General features: G+C 44.9%; 1 protein-coding gene across 2 annotated transcripts; it reads left to right on the forward strand.

Moving 5' to 3' along the window:
- The first annotated feature begins 1,699 nt into the window (after positions 1-1,699).
- LOC138670438 (pneumococcal serine-rich repeat protein-like) lies at positions 1,700-6,301 on the forward strand. 2 transcript variants are annotated; one of them, XM_069757776.1, is made up of 7 exons: positions 1,700-2,201; positions 2,570-2,652; positions 3,477-3,538; positions 3,625-3,711; positions 3,874-4,069; positions 4,216-4,375; positions 5,148-6,301. In XM_069757776.1, exons 3-7 carry the CDS (start codon positions 3,494-3,496, stop codon positions 6,247-6,249), a joined length of 1,590 nt encoding a protein of 529 aa, XP_069613877.1. In that variant the 5' UTR covers positions 1,700-2,201; positions 2,570-2,652; positions 3,477-3,493; the 3' UTR covers positions 6,250-6,301. The 2 variants fall into 2 exon arrangements, with proteins under 2 accessions (XP_069613877.1, XP_069613878.1); XM_069757777.1 differs by having other exon boundaries at positions 2,570-3,538.
- The last annotated feature ends 10,505 nt before the right edge of the window (positions 6,302-16,806 follow it).

A 16,806-nucleotide genomic window follows, 5' to 3' on the forward strand; every position in this document is an offset into this window, starting at 1 on the left:
TTTTTTTGTTTTATTTGTTTTCTAAATTCTCCCTGAAAAAATCATTTTATTTTCTTTGGTTTCTAAATTCTTCCTGAAAGAATCATTTTATTCTATTTTTTTTTTTTCCTAAAGTCTTCCTGAAAAAAAAAAAAAAAATAAAACAAATCAGTGGGAGATTAATATTGCCCTTTCTGCTTGTGTGCCAGTCTTGACTCCTGGGTGTGCCATCTCTCTCTCTCTCTCTCCAATTGTGGGCCATAGAAAGCCTATTATTTTTTAGCTTGATTTGGGTTCCAAAATCTACCTGAAAAAATCACTACATCAATCAGTGGGAGATAAATATTGGCCTCTGGGCTTGTGTGCCACTCCTGACTCCTGTGTGCGTCATCTCTCACTCAGTGGGCCATAGAAAGCCTTTTTTTGTTTTATTTGTTTTCTAAATTCTCCCTGAAAAAATCATTTTATTTTATTTGGTTTCTAAATTCTTCCTGAAAAAATCATTTTATTCTATTTTTTTTTTCCTAAAGTCTCCCTGAAAAAAAACAAAAAAAAACAAATCAGTGGGAGATTAATATTGCCCTTTCTGCTTGTGTGCCAGTCTTGACTCCTGGGTGTGCCATCTCTCTCTCTCTCTCCAATTGTGGGCCATAGAAAGCCTATTATTTTTTTTAGCTTGATTTGGGTTCCAAAATCTACCTGAAAAAATCACTACATCAATCAGTGGGAGATAAATATTGGCCTCTGGGCTTGTGTGCCACTCCTGACTCCTGTGTGCGTCATCTCTCACTCAGTGGGCCATAGAAAGCCTTTTTTTGTTTTATTTGTTTTCTAAATTCTCCCTGAAAAAATCATTTTATTTTCTTTGGTTTCTAAATTCTTCCTGAAAGAATCATTTTATTCTATTTTTTTTTTTTTCCTAAAGTCTTCCTGAAAAAAAAAAAAAAAATAAAACAAATCAGTGGGAGATTAATATTGCCCTTTCTGCTTGTGTGCCAGTCTTGACTCCTGGGTGTGCCATCTCTCTCTCTCTCTCTCCAATTGTGGGCCATAGAAAGCCTATTATTTTTTTAGCTTGATTTGGGTTCCAAAATCTACCTGAAAAAATCACTACATCAATCAGTGGGAGATAAATATTGGCCTCTGGGCTTGTGTGCCACTCCTGACTCCTGTGTGCGTCATCTCTCACTCAGTGGGCCATAGAAAGCCTTTTTTTGTTTTATTTGTTTTCTAAATTCTCCCTGAAAAAATCATTTTATTTTATTTGGTTTCTAAATTCTTCCTGAAAAAATCATTTTATTCTATTTTTTTTTTCCTAAAGTCTCCCTGAAAAAAAACAAAAAAAAACAAATCAGTGGGAGATTAATATTGCCCTTTCTGCTTGTGTGCCAGTCTTGACTCCTGGGTGTGCCATCTCTCTCTCTCTCTCCAATTGTGAGCCATAGAAAGCCTATTATTTTTTTTAGCTTGATTTGGGTTCCAAAATCTACCTGAAAAAATCACTACATCAATCAGTGGGAGATAAATATTGGCCTCTGGGCTTGTGTGCCACTCCTGACTCCTGTGTGCGTCATCTCTCACTCAGTGGGCCATAGAAAGCCTTTTTTTGTTTTATTTGTTTTCTAAATTCTCCCTGAAAAAATCATTTTATTTTATTTGGTTTCTAAATTCTTCCTGAAAAAATCATTTTATTCTATTATTTTTTTTTCCTAAAGTCTCCCTTAGGGTACGTTCACATTAGCGTCATGCGACGCTGCGTCGCCGACGCACGACAACGCATGCGTCATGCGCCCCTATCTTTATCATTGGGGACGCATGCGTTGCGTTGTCGTGCGTTTTCAGTAAAACGCACGACGCATGCGTCGTAACACCGCACCTGGGTGGCGTCGGAGACGCTACATGTTGCATTTTCGGAGCGCCAAAAAAACGCGCGCGTCGCTCGTGCGTCGTCAATGCGTTACAATTTCCCATTGAAACGTATTGACGACGCACTTGCGTCGCGGGTGTGCGTCGTGCATGCGTTGTGCGACGCATGCGTCGTAACATAAAATGAAACAAAAAAGTGTCTAGACAGTGTCTAGACAGTGCAAACAGTGAGAAAAACATCCCCCATATATAAAGAAAATGTAGGATTGTTTGTCACTTCTGCTGCCGGCTACACAACAGGCAACATCAGACCAGACACATCAGAGCAACTGTCTTCTCATCCGCTGTCCAGAGATGTAAGTATAGAATGATTATGTGCATTTTCTACATGTTTTTACAATTATTTTTGCAAGTAGTGTTTTATATTCTGCACTGTGGCTAAAGATATTGTGGTCTTTTTGGTCTGGTTTTGATGTACGGCATTGTGTATAGGATGGCGTTTCATTGTCTGCGGCCTTGATTAGTGTTCTTTCCAAGATTGATTTTGAGTTTCCATTTTTTGGTTTGGTGTTGTTTTTGTATTCAGTTGTGCTGTTTAATCCTTCCGTTATATGATGGCGTTTCATTGTCTCTGGCCCTGTCGGTTGTTTTGTAAAGTATGGTAGTATAGAATGATTTTGCGGCCTTTTATTACATTTAATTGCAATTTGTGTATTATTTTCAGCACTGTGGTTGTGTAAAGAATTATTAGGCAACATCAGACCAGACACATCAGAGCAACTGTCTTCTCATCCGCTGTCCAGAGATGTAAGTATAGAATGATTATGTGCATTTTCTACATGTTTTTACAATTATTTTTGCAAGTAGTGCTTTATATTCTGCACTGTGGCTAAAGATATTGTGGTCTTTTTGGTCTGGTTTTGATGTACGGCATTGTGTATAGGATGGCGTTTCATTGTCTGCGGCCTTGATTAGTGTTCTTTCCAAGATTGATTTTGAGTTTCCATTTTTTGGTTTGGTGTTGTTTTTGTATTCAGTTGTGCTGTTTTATTCTTCCGTTATATGATGGCGTTTCATTGTCTCTGGCCCTGTCGGTTGTTTTGTAAAGTATGGTAGTATAGAATGATTTTGCGGCCTTTTATTACATTTTTATTGCAATTTGTGTATTATTTTCAGCACTGTGGTTGTGTAAATACATAGTTGTATGTTTCTGGTTGTGATGTATGGCGTTGTATCCCCTTCTATTTTCTCCGGCACTGTTGGTTTCATTGTAAAGTATTTATGTTTCTGCCCTTATTTTTTTTCGTGTTGAAATATTTTTTATTACAACCACATATTGTGTTTTTTGTGTTGATCCGTGCATACTGTAATTTTTCTTTTTTAAAAAAATCTTTTGGGATTACTACATTGTGTACTTGTTAATTTTCTTATCTTTAGCCTTTTGTACTCTGGCATTGGGTTGTCTCTGCCATTGTTTCTTTAATCTAATCAATGTGGCAGTGTAGTTTGCTCATCGTTAGTTCAGTTGGAGTGCAATGTTATTTGTGGTTTAAATGCCTTTTTTTTTAATATTATTTATTGCATGATAGTGCATAGGAGCATAGTCAATGTTATTTTTTTGTTAATTTCAGAACTGCTTTAATTAGTCATGGCCAGCGGCAGTGATTCCGGCACCCCACCGCTGAGGAGTCCGGTGAGTACATGATCTACTATTGCTTGCTATATTTTCGCTGTCATTTGTAGATGGGTCACTCAACTTTTTGTTAAACTATTTTGCAGGCTTCTTCAAGTGAGGAGGAGAACCAGGAGGAAGAGAGGGAGCAGCAGCAGGGACCACGGGGCCAAGCTGTGGTTGTAGGACGGAGCGTAAGTATTTATTTCAAACCTTTATTTTTTATTTTTTTTTTTTTTTGCGGGTATTGGGGGGGGTGGTGGTAGGGTGTGGTGTTGTGTGTAGTAGGTGTTGGTGGAGGAGATAGGGACAATTTTTTTCTCTTTCAAACCTTCATATTTTCCATTCTTTTCTAGGTTTCACAACGGGCCCTGGATGAGCCACTTAACATTGACCTAATGGTGGCATCAATAGAAGCACGGGGCCCGTTGTGGGACAGCCGTGACCCCCAGCACGCGGACCAGGGCATATTGCGGCGTCTGTGGTTGGAGGTGGCACAAACGCTGTGGGATGGCTTCGACAGCGCTAACGCCAAGGCCAAAGCCAGTTTCCGTAAGTATTTAAAAAATAGTGCTGTGACCCATCATGCCAGGATTACACAACCGTCTGTGATGTCTTTGATTGGGATTGCACACGGTTGCGTAATCTTTTTCGATATATTATCTAAAACCTTTTTTTTTTTTTTTTTTAATACACAGTTAAACAATTGAGGACCAGATGGCGCTCCATGAAGGACCGTTTCAAGAGGGGCCTGAAAAAGGAGGGACAGGCTCGTAGTGGTGCTGGCGCTTCAAGGACCTCGGTGTACAAGCATAACCGTATACTGCAGTTCTTGCGACCGGTCCTTGAAAGCAGAGAGTAAGTATAGTGCCTATTCACACACCTAGTTTTCACAACATGCATATTCACATACTACATTCCAGTCACGTTGCTTATTGCCCAGCCATTTATTTTGCCAAGTACCAAGTATATAAATGAAGTAAAAAAAGGCTAGTTCACAGAGTTGTGCAAAAATACATACTTTTCTCCTCTTGAATCATAAGCAGAGGATCAAACATCAGCACAATACAATAGACTCTATCTACGTGTTTCAGGTGACAGGGAACATCAGACCTGAAACGCGTAGATAGTTTTTTTATTGTATTGTGCAGATGTTTCATCCTCTGCTTTTGATTGAAGTTAATAATTTTTTTTTTTTAAACTTTTCACCACTCGTTGACCTTGAATTTTTTATTCATTTCTTATCTTCTCACACTTGCCAGGTGTATCTACGATTTTTTATACATAATAAAGTTAAATATAATAGATACGGCATACATTCCACTGCAAAGCTGGTTAGGTTCCCATGGTTGCTCAGCTCGCAGGACCTGTGATGACGTCTCGTTCACATGACCGTGACGTCATGGCAGTTCCAACCTAAGCATAATTGTCTGGCGTTGCAAACTAAAAACATGGGTGACTCTTTAGAATTAAATAAATACCGTTTGTTTAATATTGATGGTGCATATGCAGTGTCAATATTAAAAATAGTGTAATATTAATGGCGGTAATGGATACCTGGCGGTAAAATGTTCTGACGCATGTGAAATGTGATATTTTTTATACTAATGGTTTCCTTATGTTTTCACAGAACACACAGCAGCACCCGCGAGACTGTCCAATCCTCAAGACGACCCTCAAGAGCGGTCCTTTGTGAAGCGCCATCTGAACTGTCGCGGCCATCCCACAGCGAGAGCAGGTCTGCAACAACACAATCTGGCGAACCGGCAGCCGGTCCATCAGATGTTCCTCTGGCCGAGGCCTCTGTTGCTCCGTCCTTTGGGTCTTACCGACAGCGTCAGCGGGCCTCGGACAGGGCGCCCATGTCCGAATTTTTACATCTGAGTACCGTATTTCAGAATGGTTTCAAGGCGCTGTGCGATAAAATGTGCAATATCGAACGGCGTCTTGAAAACATCGAAACGGATCTCTCGAGGCCGGCAAAACATTTCTTTAGTGCCATTCACAACGGCATGGTGGAACATCTTACGCCGGAACTCCAGATTTCGTTCATGCAGGGCTGCAACAATTTATATGTCAGTGCTCTGCAGCAGGCTCGGGTCATGCAGTCAGCGACAAATATGCCCGCAGTACCATCGCTGGCTGCCATGACTCCGACTCCTGCTGCAGAGCACCACCACAGAGGTCCGCGTGCCGAGGGCCACCGCCGCCGCCACCGCCACCACAGAACTGAGCCCCAAAGTTCCGAGCCTGACAGGCCTTCAAGGGGGCACAGACGGGAAGCCGACCCCCACCCAGAGGGAGAGAGGAGGAAAAAGAAGAAGAAGAAGACCATGACGACCACAAGCACTACGTCCTTGGCTATGGCTGCTCCCCAAAGTACCACCAGAACACAGCCTGGGTCGACCCGGAGCACACCAAGTACCCAGGCTGGGTCTACACGGAGTACACCCACTACCCAGCCTGGGTCAACCAGGAGTACACCATCTACACAGCCTGGGTCGACCCAGAGCCGGAGTAGCCAGCCAAGGACACTGGTCGTCCCTCCTCCTCTCTCACCTGCTTCTGTTGCAGTCTCGCCACCACCATCCACTGGCTGGACTGATGTCGGCATCCCGTCTAGTGTCATAGAGTATGCTGCTTCCTCCCCCTCTTCCTCCTCCTCGGTCTCCTCATCACAAAAAACTGGGGGATATGAATCCCCTTTGGTTGCGGACATTGGCACCCCTTAAAACCGGGTTCCCTTTTTTTTTTTTTTTTTGTAACACAAAATAAATTTGTTATATTTTTTTAAAAAAAAATTTTGGTTTTTATTGTCTCAAATAAAGTTTGCACCAAATCACACCTTGCGCCGTACACACAAATCGTGTCTTTGTAACACCAGATGTGCAATGTGTGACAATATTATCTCTATTTTTTTTAACATTTTCTTATATGGCTGTCGTTCATTGTACTCAGATGTTACAAACACAAACAGCATTGCTCAATATGTCACGTTTACAAAGTACCATCACACAACGATTTCAGTATGGATATAGTTGTTTTAACTTTGTCTTTTCTGAAATCGTAAAACGATTGAGCCCCTGCTGTGATTTTTTGGTTATCAGCAAATGATTTGGAATTTTTTTTGGGTAACTTATCAGAAGCTGTCATTGTTGGATTGGTGAGTTCACACCAATCCAGCGATGTCTTTGTTTTAAACAAGGGAAAATTGGGTAGTGCACTGTTTTAATCACTGAAATAAAAAGTTTACAATACCCCACTAATATAAAAAGGTGTCTACCAAGTCCCTCGCCGTCATCTTTCCGCACTGACACTGTGATTCCCGCCCGTAAAGCTGAGCACACCGTTGCCTTAAACGCTGTGCTGTGCTTTAGGGCTGGCACAGTACGGGAAGCTGACGGCGATGGACGTTTCACACACCGTAGTGTAAAGGTACCTTCACACATAACGATATTGTTAACGATATCGTTGCTATTTGTGACGTAGCAACGATATAGTTAATGAAATCGTTACGTGTGACAGCGACCAACGATCAGGCCCCTGCTGGGAGATCGTTGGTCGCTGAATAAAGTCCAGAACTTTTTTTCGTCGCTGGACTCCCTGGAGACATCGCTGGATCGGCGTGTGTGACACCGATCCAGCGATGTCTTCACTGGTAACCAGGGTAAACATCGGGTAACTAAGCGCAGGGCCGCGCTTAGTAACCCGATGTTTACCCTGGTTACCATGCTAAAAGTAAAAAAAACAAACACTACATACTTACCTAACGCTGTCTGTCCTCCAGCGCTGTGCTCTGCACTCCTCCTGTACTGTCTGTGAGCCGGAAAGCAGAGCGGTGACGTCACCGCTCTGCTTTCCAGCTCACAGACAGTACAGGAGGAGAGCAGAGAAGCAAAGCGCAGCACTGGAGGACAGACGGCTGTAGGTAAGTATGTAGTGTTTGTTTTTTTTTACTTTTAGCATGGTAACCAGGGTAAACATCGGGTTACTAAGCGCGGCCCTGCGCTTAGTTACCCGATGTTTACCCTGGTTACCGGCATCGTTGGTCGCTGGAGAGCGGTCTGTGTGACAGCTCTCCAGCGACCAAACAGCGACGCTGCAGCGATCCGAATCGTTGTCTGTATCGCTGCAGCGTTGCTAAATGTGAAGGGGCCTTAAGGTTTTTTTTGTAATTAACATTACATTAACAATAGTAAATATCGTGAGTGTGGCATTACACAGATTGCTCTTTTTTTGTTGCTGGGGAGCTGTATGTGTGACAGCTCTCCAGCAACCATGCGACAACTAAACAACGATCTCGGTCCAGTCGTATCACTGGTCGGTATCGGTGGATAATAGTTTTATTAAATGTACCTTAAGAATATTGTTCAGGTGAGATGGAAGCAATGTTGACAGTGTCACCACTATTTGACTCTGGACGTATTATAGCATCCTGAGTACAATAGTGTTCACTCTGTAGAGTTTAGCAAACATGATCGTCTCCCTCCTTGTCAAGCCTTGTTCCATATGCAAATAGTCTGCAGGATTAAAAATGGTTGACAAGGTGGGAGCCGATTATGTTATGCCTCAATACTATGAAACACACAAATTTTGTGGCACACACATTAGTACTTTCAATAAATTCAATAAATTTCAATAAATTTGGATTTTTTAAATTTTATTAATATGTATAAACGTATGAATTTTTTTTTTTTAAAAACTGAAAGGCTCAAGAAGTGTATTTGAAAACACAACACATTATACATCCAGGGAACATTAAAACAATAACCATAGAATCACCATACATAGGATGGTTAAATGATGAACACAACAGTGTTTACATGACATCATAATAAAACATACAGAATTAGACCATTTCATCTTGCCATGAAACACGGCCAACATCGGAAACAAAGTGTGCAGCAAATTGGTCCCTCATATGAGCAATCTCCACAGTTGTCCGCAGAGGATGATCTTGATAATCAGGCAATGGATTTTGTATGTGTTCATCGAGTTCCACGTTGACTCTCTCTTTATCAATAATAAAATTGTGGAGAACCACACACGCCTTCACCACCTCATCCACTGTCTCAATTTTCAAATTTATAGCGGATCCTAATATACGCCATTTGGAGACCAGGATGCCAAAGGCGCACTCCACAGTTCTTCTGGCCCTGGACAGTCTATAATTAAATATAGTTTTGGTACGGTCCAACCCACGACTGGAGTACGGTTTCAGTAGGTTGCCACTCATTTGAAAAGCCTCATCACCAACAACAACAAATGGCAGGTCCGGGCCGTCAGTGTTGGGAAGAGGTCGTGGATGGGGGAAATTAAAATTGTTATTGTACAATCTTTGGCCCATATCAGACTCCTTAAATGTCCGTGAATCATTTGCACGACCAAAGGCTCCAATGTCCACAGCGAGAAACCTGCAGTCCGCACCAGCAATTGCCATCAGCACAGTGGAAAAGTATTTTTTATAATTATAAAAAAGAGATCCACTTCTTGACGGCTTGGTAATCCTAATGTGCTTCCCATCCACAGCTCCGATACAGTTAGGGAAAGAACAAACTTTGTGGAATTTTTGGGCGTTGGCATGCCATATTTCTTGTGTAGGGATGGGCAAAAATTCCTCCCGGAGGTTGTCCCACAATGCGCGGCATGTGTCTGCAATAATACCCGACAGTGTTGAGACTCCAATCCGAAACTGGAAATGCAGTGATCTCAATGTCTCTCCGGTAGCCAGGAAACTGACAAGAAGAAAAATAAATAAATATAATTAATTTAATTGTTATGAATGAATTTTCCATTTTTAATTACAATCCCCCACCCCGCAAAACAAAAACATGTTAATTTAAAAAAGGGCTAGAACATATAAATCCTTCACATTCCATTACGTACCGTAGAGTCACCAGCAGACGCTCCTCAGGGGAAATCGATTTACGGAGCTGCGTGTCCTGCCTGGAAATGGTTCCTTCCACCAGACGCAGCAGATATCGAAAGCTGTCTTTTGTCATCCTGGTGTATTCTAAGTATTTGTCCTGGTTCTCATTTAATTCGCCAAAAAGACAATGGTACGCTCCACGACTCTCTCGGACTTCCACTATAGGGTGAAGCCAAAAACGCCGCCGACTCCTTCTCCGTAGTTTGTCTCTTCTCCTCTGTTCATGACAGGCAAAAGCATAAGCTATAGCAAGGGCTAATTCCAGCTCAAAAGTGAGGTAGATACTCTCCATGGAACGATCCATCTTGATGCTGTATGGTTGGAAATAAGGTATGCGGGGGTATATATACCACTATGACATTAATACCCACCTCCATCTACCCATTGGTGACATTATCGATTGTCTAGACACTAGACCCACCCTCTTCTATTCATTGGTGGTGTTATCTAGTGTCTAGACACTAAATTGTGGCTCAAGATCCAATCAGTGTTTGCCAACGCATGCGTCGTAAAACGCTGCGTTTTTTGGTAAAACGCACCAAAAACGCACCGAAAACGCTGCGTTTTACGACGCATCCGTCAGACGCTTGCGTCATAAAAGTTGCGTTTTGCGTGCGTTTCCGATGCGTCGTGCGTTGCGTCGGCGACGCAGCGTCGCATGACGCTAATGTGAACGTACCCTTAAAAAAAAAAAAAAATCAAATCAGTGGGAGATTAATATTTACTTTTGTGCTTCAGTGACAGTCCTGCGTGTGTGGCATCTCTCTCATTTGTTGCCACCAACAACAGAGTGTGTAACATTGTGCCTGATTTTCGTTGTGGTCTCACTCACCTATAAAGGGGTAGCTAAATCATACTGAAGTTATAGCTCACCGTGTAATTTGTGTGACAGCAACAAATACCGTTAGTTTGTTTATGTTTTTAAAACAATGAGGAAGTATGGTGGAAGAGGTCGTGGCCGGGGGCGTTCATTGTCAGCTGGTAATGAGGGTAGTGGTAGTGGTGGAGCATCAGCTGGTCGTGGGAAAAAAAATATTGCACCTAAGTCTGGAGCTGTGGAGCCAGGTTCGTCGTCTGGCTACACAAGGCCTCGAACGCTCCCTTTTCTGGGAGTAGGAAAACCGCTTTTAAAGCCGGAGCAGCAAGAGCAAGTTTTGGCTTATCTTGCTGACTCAGCCTCTAGCTCTTTTGCCTCCTCTCGTGAAACTGGTAAATGTCAAAGCAGCGCGTCGTTAGTGGATGTTAACGGTCAGGGACAAGTCGCTTCCTTGTCCTCTTCAGCAAAAACAACAACAGAGAAGAATGCAGCAGGCGACACAACGGGTTACTCCATGGAGCTCTTTACACATACCGTCCCTGGCTTAGAAAGTGAAGCAGTTAACAGTCCATGCCCATTACAAGTTGAATCTGACATGGAGTGCACTGATGCACAGCCACAGCCAGACTACTATGCTGGTCCTTTGACTCAGACCACAACATTGCCCTCGCAGGGTGCTGATCAAGAATCAGACCCTGATGAGACTATGTTGCCCCATCACGAACGCTATACCACCGACCGACACGGTGACACAGACGAAGTTGCACACGAGCTACAAGAAGAGGTAATAGATGACCCAGTTCTTGACCACGATTGGCAGCCATTGGGGGAACAGGGTGCAGGCGGCAGCAGTTCTGAAGCGGAGGAGGAGGGGCCGCAGCAGGCATCAACATCGCAACAGGTTCCATCTGCCGGGCCCGTATCTTGCCCAAAACGCGTGGCAAAGCCAAAACCTGTTGGAGGACAGCGTGGCCATCCGGTTAAAGCTCAGTCTGCAATGCCTGAAAAGGTATCCGATGCTAGAAAGAGTGCAGTCTGGCATTTTTTTAAACAACATCCAATTGATCAGCGCAAAGTCATCTGTCAAAAATGTTCAACTACCTTAAGCAGAGGACAGAATCTGAAAAGTCTCAATACAAGTTGCTTGCATAGACATTTAACCACCATGCATTTGCAAGCCTGGACTAACTACCAAACGTCCCTTAAGGTTGTAGCACCCTCGGCCAATGAAGCTAGTCAGCAACGCAACATCCCTTCTGGCAGTGTAGGGCCACCATTTTCCGCACCACCTGCAGTATCTGTGCAGGTTTCTTTGCCAGGCTAAAGCAGTCAGGGTCAGGGAATCACCAGTTTCGTAGTAGGAAACACTGCATCTAGGGCACCGGTGGCAACAATACCATCTCCCACCGTCTCTCAGTCTGCCATGTCCACCGGCACCCCCGCTAGTTCCACGATCTCCAGCTCTCCAGTCCAGCTCACCCTACATGAGACTATGGTTAGAAAAAGGAAGTACTTAGCCTCGCATCCGCGTACACAGGGTTTGAACGCACACATAGCTAGACTAATCTCGTTAGAGATGATGCCCTACCGGTTAGTTGAAAGCGAAGCTTTCAAAGCCCTGATGGACTACGCTGTACCACGCTACGAGCTACCCAGTCGACACTTTTTTTTCCAGAAAAGCCATCCCAGCCCTCCACCAGCATGTTAAAGAGCGCATCGTCCATGCACTCAGGCAATCTGTGAGCACAAAGGTGCACCTGACAACAGATGCATGGACCAGTAGGCATGGCCAGGGACGTTACGTGTCCATCACGGCACACTGGGTAAATGTGGTGGATGCAGGGTCCACAGGGGACAGCAAGTTTGGGACAGTTCTGCCTAGCCCACGGTCTAGGAAACAATTGGCTGTAGCCGTTCGCACCCCCTCCTCCTCCTCTTCGTCCTCCTGCAGAAGCGAGAGCTCATCCACAGACCGCAGTCGCACAACCACTCCATCCGCAGCTGCCACTGTTGCACACCAGGTCTCCCATTATGGGGCAGCTACTGGAAAACGTCAGCAGGCTGTATTGGCTATGAAGTGTTTGGGCGACAACAGACACACCGCGGAAGTTCTGTCCGAGTTCTTGCAGAAAGAAACGCAGTCGTGGCTGGGCACTGTAGATCTTGAGGCAGGCAAGGTAGTGAGTGATAACGGAAGGAATTTCATGGCTGCCATCTCCCTTTCCCAACTGAAACACATTCCTTGCCTGGCTCACACCTTAAACCTGGTGGTGCAGTGCTTCCTGAAAAGTTATCCGGGGTTATCCGACCTGCTCCTCAAAGTGCGTGGACTTTGCTCACATATCCGCCGTTTGCCCGTACACTCCAGCCGTATGCAGACCTATCAGCGTTCTTTGAACCTTCCCCAGCATCGCCTAATCATAGACGTTGCAACAAGGTGGAACTCAACACTGCACATGCTTCAGAGACTGTGTGAACAGAGGCGGGCTGTTATGTTTTTGTGGGAGGATACACATACACAGGCAGGCAGTAGGATGGCAGACATGGAGTTGTCAGGTGTGCAGTGGTCGAAGATTCAAGACATGTGTCAAGTCCTTCAGTGTTTTGAGGAATGCACACGGCTGGTTAGTGCAGACAACGCCATAATAAGCATGAGCATCCCCCTAATGCGTCTGCTGATGCAAAGTTTGACGCACATAAAGGATCAGGCGTCTGCAGCTGAGGAAGAGGAAAGCCTTGATGACAGTCAGCCATTGTCTGGCCAGGGCAGTGTACAGGACGAGGTAGCGGGCGAAGAGGAGGAGGAGGACGAGGAGGATGATGGGGATGATTATATTTTTAATGAGGAAGCTTTTCCGGGGCCACTGGAAATTGGTGGCGCGGCAAGGCCGGGTTCTGGTTTTTTGAGGGACACAAGTGACGTGGATTTGCCTGAAACTGCCCCTCAACCAAGCACAACCGCAGATTTGAGAACTGGAACTTTGGCCCACATGGCGGATTATGCCTTACGTATCCTCAAAAGGGACACACGCATAACTAAAATGATGAATGATGACGATTACTGGTTGGCCTGCCTCCTTGATCCTCGCTATATGGGCAAATTGCAAAATATAATGCCACATGAGAACTTGGAACTAATATTAGCAACCAAACAATCAACTCTTGTTGACCGTTTGCTTCTGGCTTTCCCTGCACACAGCGCCCGTGATTGTTCTCACACGAGCTGCAGGGGCCAGCAGACCAGAGGAGTTAGAGGGGCAGAAATCAGAAGTGGCGTTGGCCAGAGGGGTTTTCTGACCAGGTTGTGGAGTGATTTTGCTATGACCGCAGACAGGACAGGTACTGCAGCATCAATTCAAAGTGACAGGAGACAACATTTGTCCAGTATGGTTACAAACTATTTTTCATCCCTTATCGATGTTCTCCCTCAACCGTCATTCCCATTTGATTACTGGGCATCAAAATTAGACACCTGGCCAGAATTGGCAGAATATGCATTGCAGGAGCTTGCTTGCCCGGCAGCTAGTGTCCTATCAGAAAGAGTATTCAGTGCTGCAGGTTCAATACTAACAGAAAAAAGGACTCGTCTGGCTACCCAAAATGTAGATGATCTAACCTTCATTAAAATGAACCACAACTGGATTTCGAAATCTTTTGCCCCACCTTGCCCGGCTGACACCTAGCTTTCCTATGAAACGGTCTTGCCTGTGGACTATTCTGAATGCCTTTTCCAATCTCGTAATTTTCTGCACCTGATTGTCCAGCATACGACATGTTTAGACCTCACTAAATGGCCAAACTCCCCACACGGGGCCGTGGTATCGACACTTGGCGACAGCACCCGTGAGAGTGCAGTTTGTCTGAAGAGGTGGGTGAGCCCGCTTTTGGTCGACGGCACTGCCACTGGGTCCCTCCTAGTACAATAAAGTGTCTCTGGCGGTGGTGGTGCGCACCCAACGTCAGACACACCGTTGTAATATGAGGGGCCCTGGGCCTGTACCGCCGGCCACAAGACAGTTTCCCCCCACCCCAGCTCAAACAGTGCTCTACCACTTGCAAAATTATCTCACAGCTCCACCAATGTTTAGTCTATGCGCTGACATCCTTCAATGCCTGCCACTGACAATACCATTGTATTGACATTTTTGTTATGTTAGGCCTTCGATGCCTGTCTGTGGTCACTCCTTCCACTAGGCCTCCACTGACCACACCACTGCTGCCCGTGTACCCCTGTAACCAATTTAAAATTGCCTACAGCCATGTGTTATTATTTTAGGCCTTCGATGCCTGTCTGCGGTGACTCCTTCCACTAGGCCTCCACTGACCACACCACTGCTGCCCGTGTACCCCTGGAACTAATTTAAAATTGCCTACAGCCATGTGTTATTATTTTAGGCCTTCGATGCCTGTCTGCGGTCACTCCTTCCACTAGGCCTCCACTGACCACACCACTGCTGCCCGTGTACCCCTGGAACCAATTTAAAATTGCCTACTGCCATGTGTTATTATTTTAGGCCTTCGATGCCTGTCTGCGGTCACTCCTTCCACTAGGCCTCCACTGACCACACCACTGCTGCCCGTGTACCCCTGTAACCAATTTAAAATTGCCTATAGTCATGTGTTATTATTTTAGGCCTTCGATGCCTGTCTGCGGTGACTCCTTCCACTAGGCCTCCACTGACCACACCACTGCTGCCCGTGTACCCCTGGAACCAATTTAAAATTGCCTACAGCCATGTGTTATTATTTTAGGCCTTCGATGCCTGTCTGCGGTCACTCCTTCCACTAGGCCTCCACTGACCACACCACTGATGCCCGTGTACCCGTGGAACCAATTTAAAATTGCCTACAGCCATGTGTTATTATTTTAGGCCTTCGATGCCTGTCTGCGGTCACTCCTTCCACTAGGCCTCCACTGACCACACCACTGCTGCCCGTGTACCCCTGGAACCAATTTAAAATTGCCTACAGCCATGTGTTATTATTTTAGGCCTTCGATGCCTGTCTGCGGTGACTAATTCCACTAGGCCTCCACTGACCACACCACTGCTGCCCGTGTACCCCTGTAACCAATTTAAAATTGCCTACAGCCATGTGTTATTATTTTAGGCCTTCGATGCCTGTCTGCGGTGACTCCTTCCACTAGGCCTCCACTGACCACACCACTGCTGCCCGTGTACCCCTGGAACCAATTTAAAATTGCCTACAGCCATGTGTTATTATTTTAGGCCTTCGATGCCTGTCTGCGGTCACTCCTTCCACTAGGCCTCCACTGACCACACCACTGCTGCCCGTGTACCCCTGGAACCAATTTAAAATTGCCTACAGCCATGTGTTATTATTTTAGGCCTTCGATGCCTGTCTGCGGTCACTCCTTCCACTAGGCCTCCACTGACCACACCACTGCTGCCCGTGTACCCCTGGAACCAATTTAAAATTGCCTACAGCCATGTGTTATTATTTTAGGCCTTCGATGCCTGTCTGCGGTCACTCCTTCCACTAGGCCTCCACTGACCACACCACTGCTGCCCGTGTACCCCTGGAACCAACATCAGAAAATATAAAAATAAGTATTTTGCTTATAAAAAAGAAAATACTGGAGAGATATCAAATGCAGACATTTTAACATTAAAAACAAACACATACAACAAAAATCTGGTACAGTACTAAAAATGGCCACCAGCTACAATAACTTTCTCCTGCAAGTAGTTAACTGAAAGGTTTTTTCAATTTTAAACACAGATATGGCATCCACCGAGTGTTGTCCTGTCGCGTCTTCTTTATATTATTGCCAAGAAGATGCAAAACAATGAAAATAATAAAATCATTATTTACCAAAAAAATAGAGTAAGTCAAAACCACATTGCAAATAAACATTCATTACAAATAAAGAAGCAGGGCGCGTCCGAGGGTGAGTATATACCTAATAAGAATATAATCACCCTCGGACGCGCCCTGCTTCTTTCCGACAGCCTTCCTTCCTAAGAATCAGCCCTTCCGTGGTGTAGAGAGAGGGTTTGTTACACTCCAAGGTGTTCCCCAGGTTGCCTTTCCTGAGCTTCGATCTTCCGGCTCTCGTTTAGTAGTTGTTGGAAACTACGCTGCATTGGGCCTACAAATTGGGTATGGGGTGTAGAGAGATGGTGTGTTCCACTCCAAGGTGTTCCCCAGTTTGCCTTTCCTGAGCTTCGATCTTCCGGCTCTCGTTTAGTAGTTGTTGGAAACTACGCTGCATTAGGCCTACAAATTGGGTATGGGGTGTAGAGAGATGGTGTGTTCCACTGTAGAGAGATGGTGTGTTCCACTCCAAGGTGTTCCCCAGGTTTCCTCGCCAATTCTTCGATCATCATGCTTTCGTTTAGTAGTTGTTGGAAACTACGCTGCATTAGGCCTACAAATTGGGTATGGGGTGTAGAGAGATGGTGTGTTCCACTCCAAGGTGTTCCCCAGGTTTCCTCGCCAATGCTTCGATCATCATGCTCTCGTTTAGTAGTTGTTGGAAACTACGCTGCATTAGACCTACAAATTGGGTATGGGGTGTAG

This window comes from Ranitomeya imitator, chromosome 3 (assembly GCF_032444005.1).
Source record: "Ranitomeya imitator isolate aRanImi1 chromosome 3, aRanImi1.pri, whole genome shotgun sequence".
Classification (NCBI taxonomy): Eukaryota; Metazoa; Chordata; class Amphibia; order Anura; family Dendrobatidae; genus Ranitomeya; species Ranitomeya imitator.

Coding starts and splice junctions, on each gene's coding strand:
- LOC138670438 (XM_069757777.1), top strand. CDS start 3,494: ATGGCCAGCGGCAGTGATTCCGGCACCCCACCGCTGAGGAGTCCG. Junction 3,539..3,624: donor CCCCACCGCTGAGGAGTCCG/GTGAGTACATGA, acceptor ACTATTTTGCAG/GCTTCTTCAAGTGAGGAGGA. Junction 3,712..3,873: donor CTGTGGTTGTAGGACGGAGC/GTAAGTATTTAT, acceptor ATTCTTTTCTAG/GTTTCACAACGGGCCCTGGA.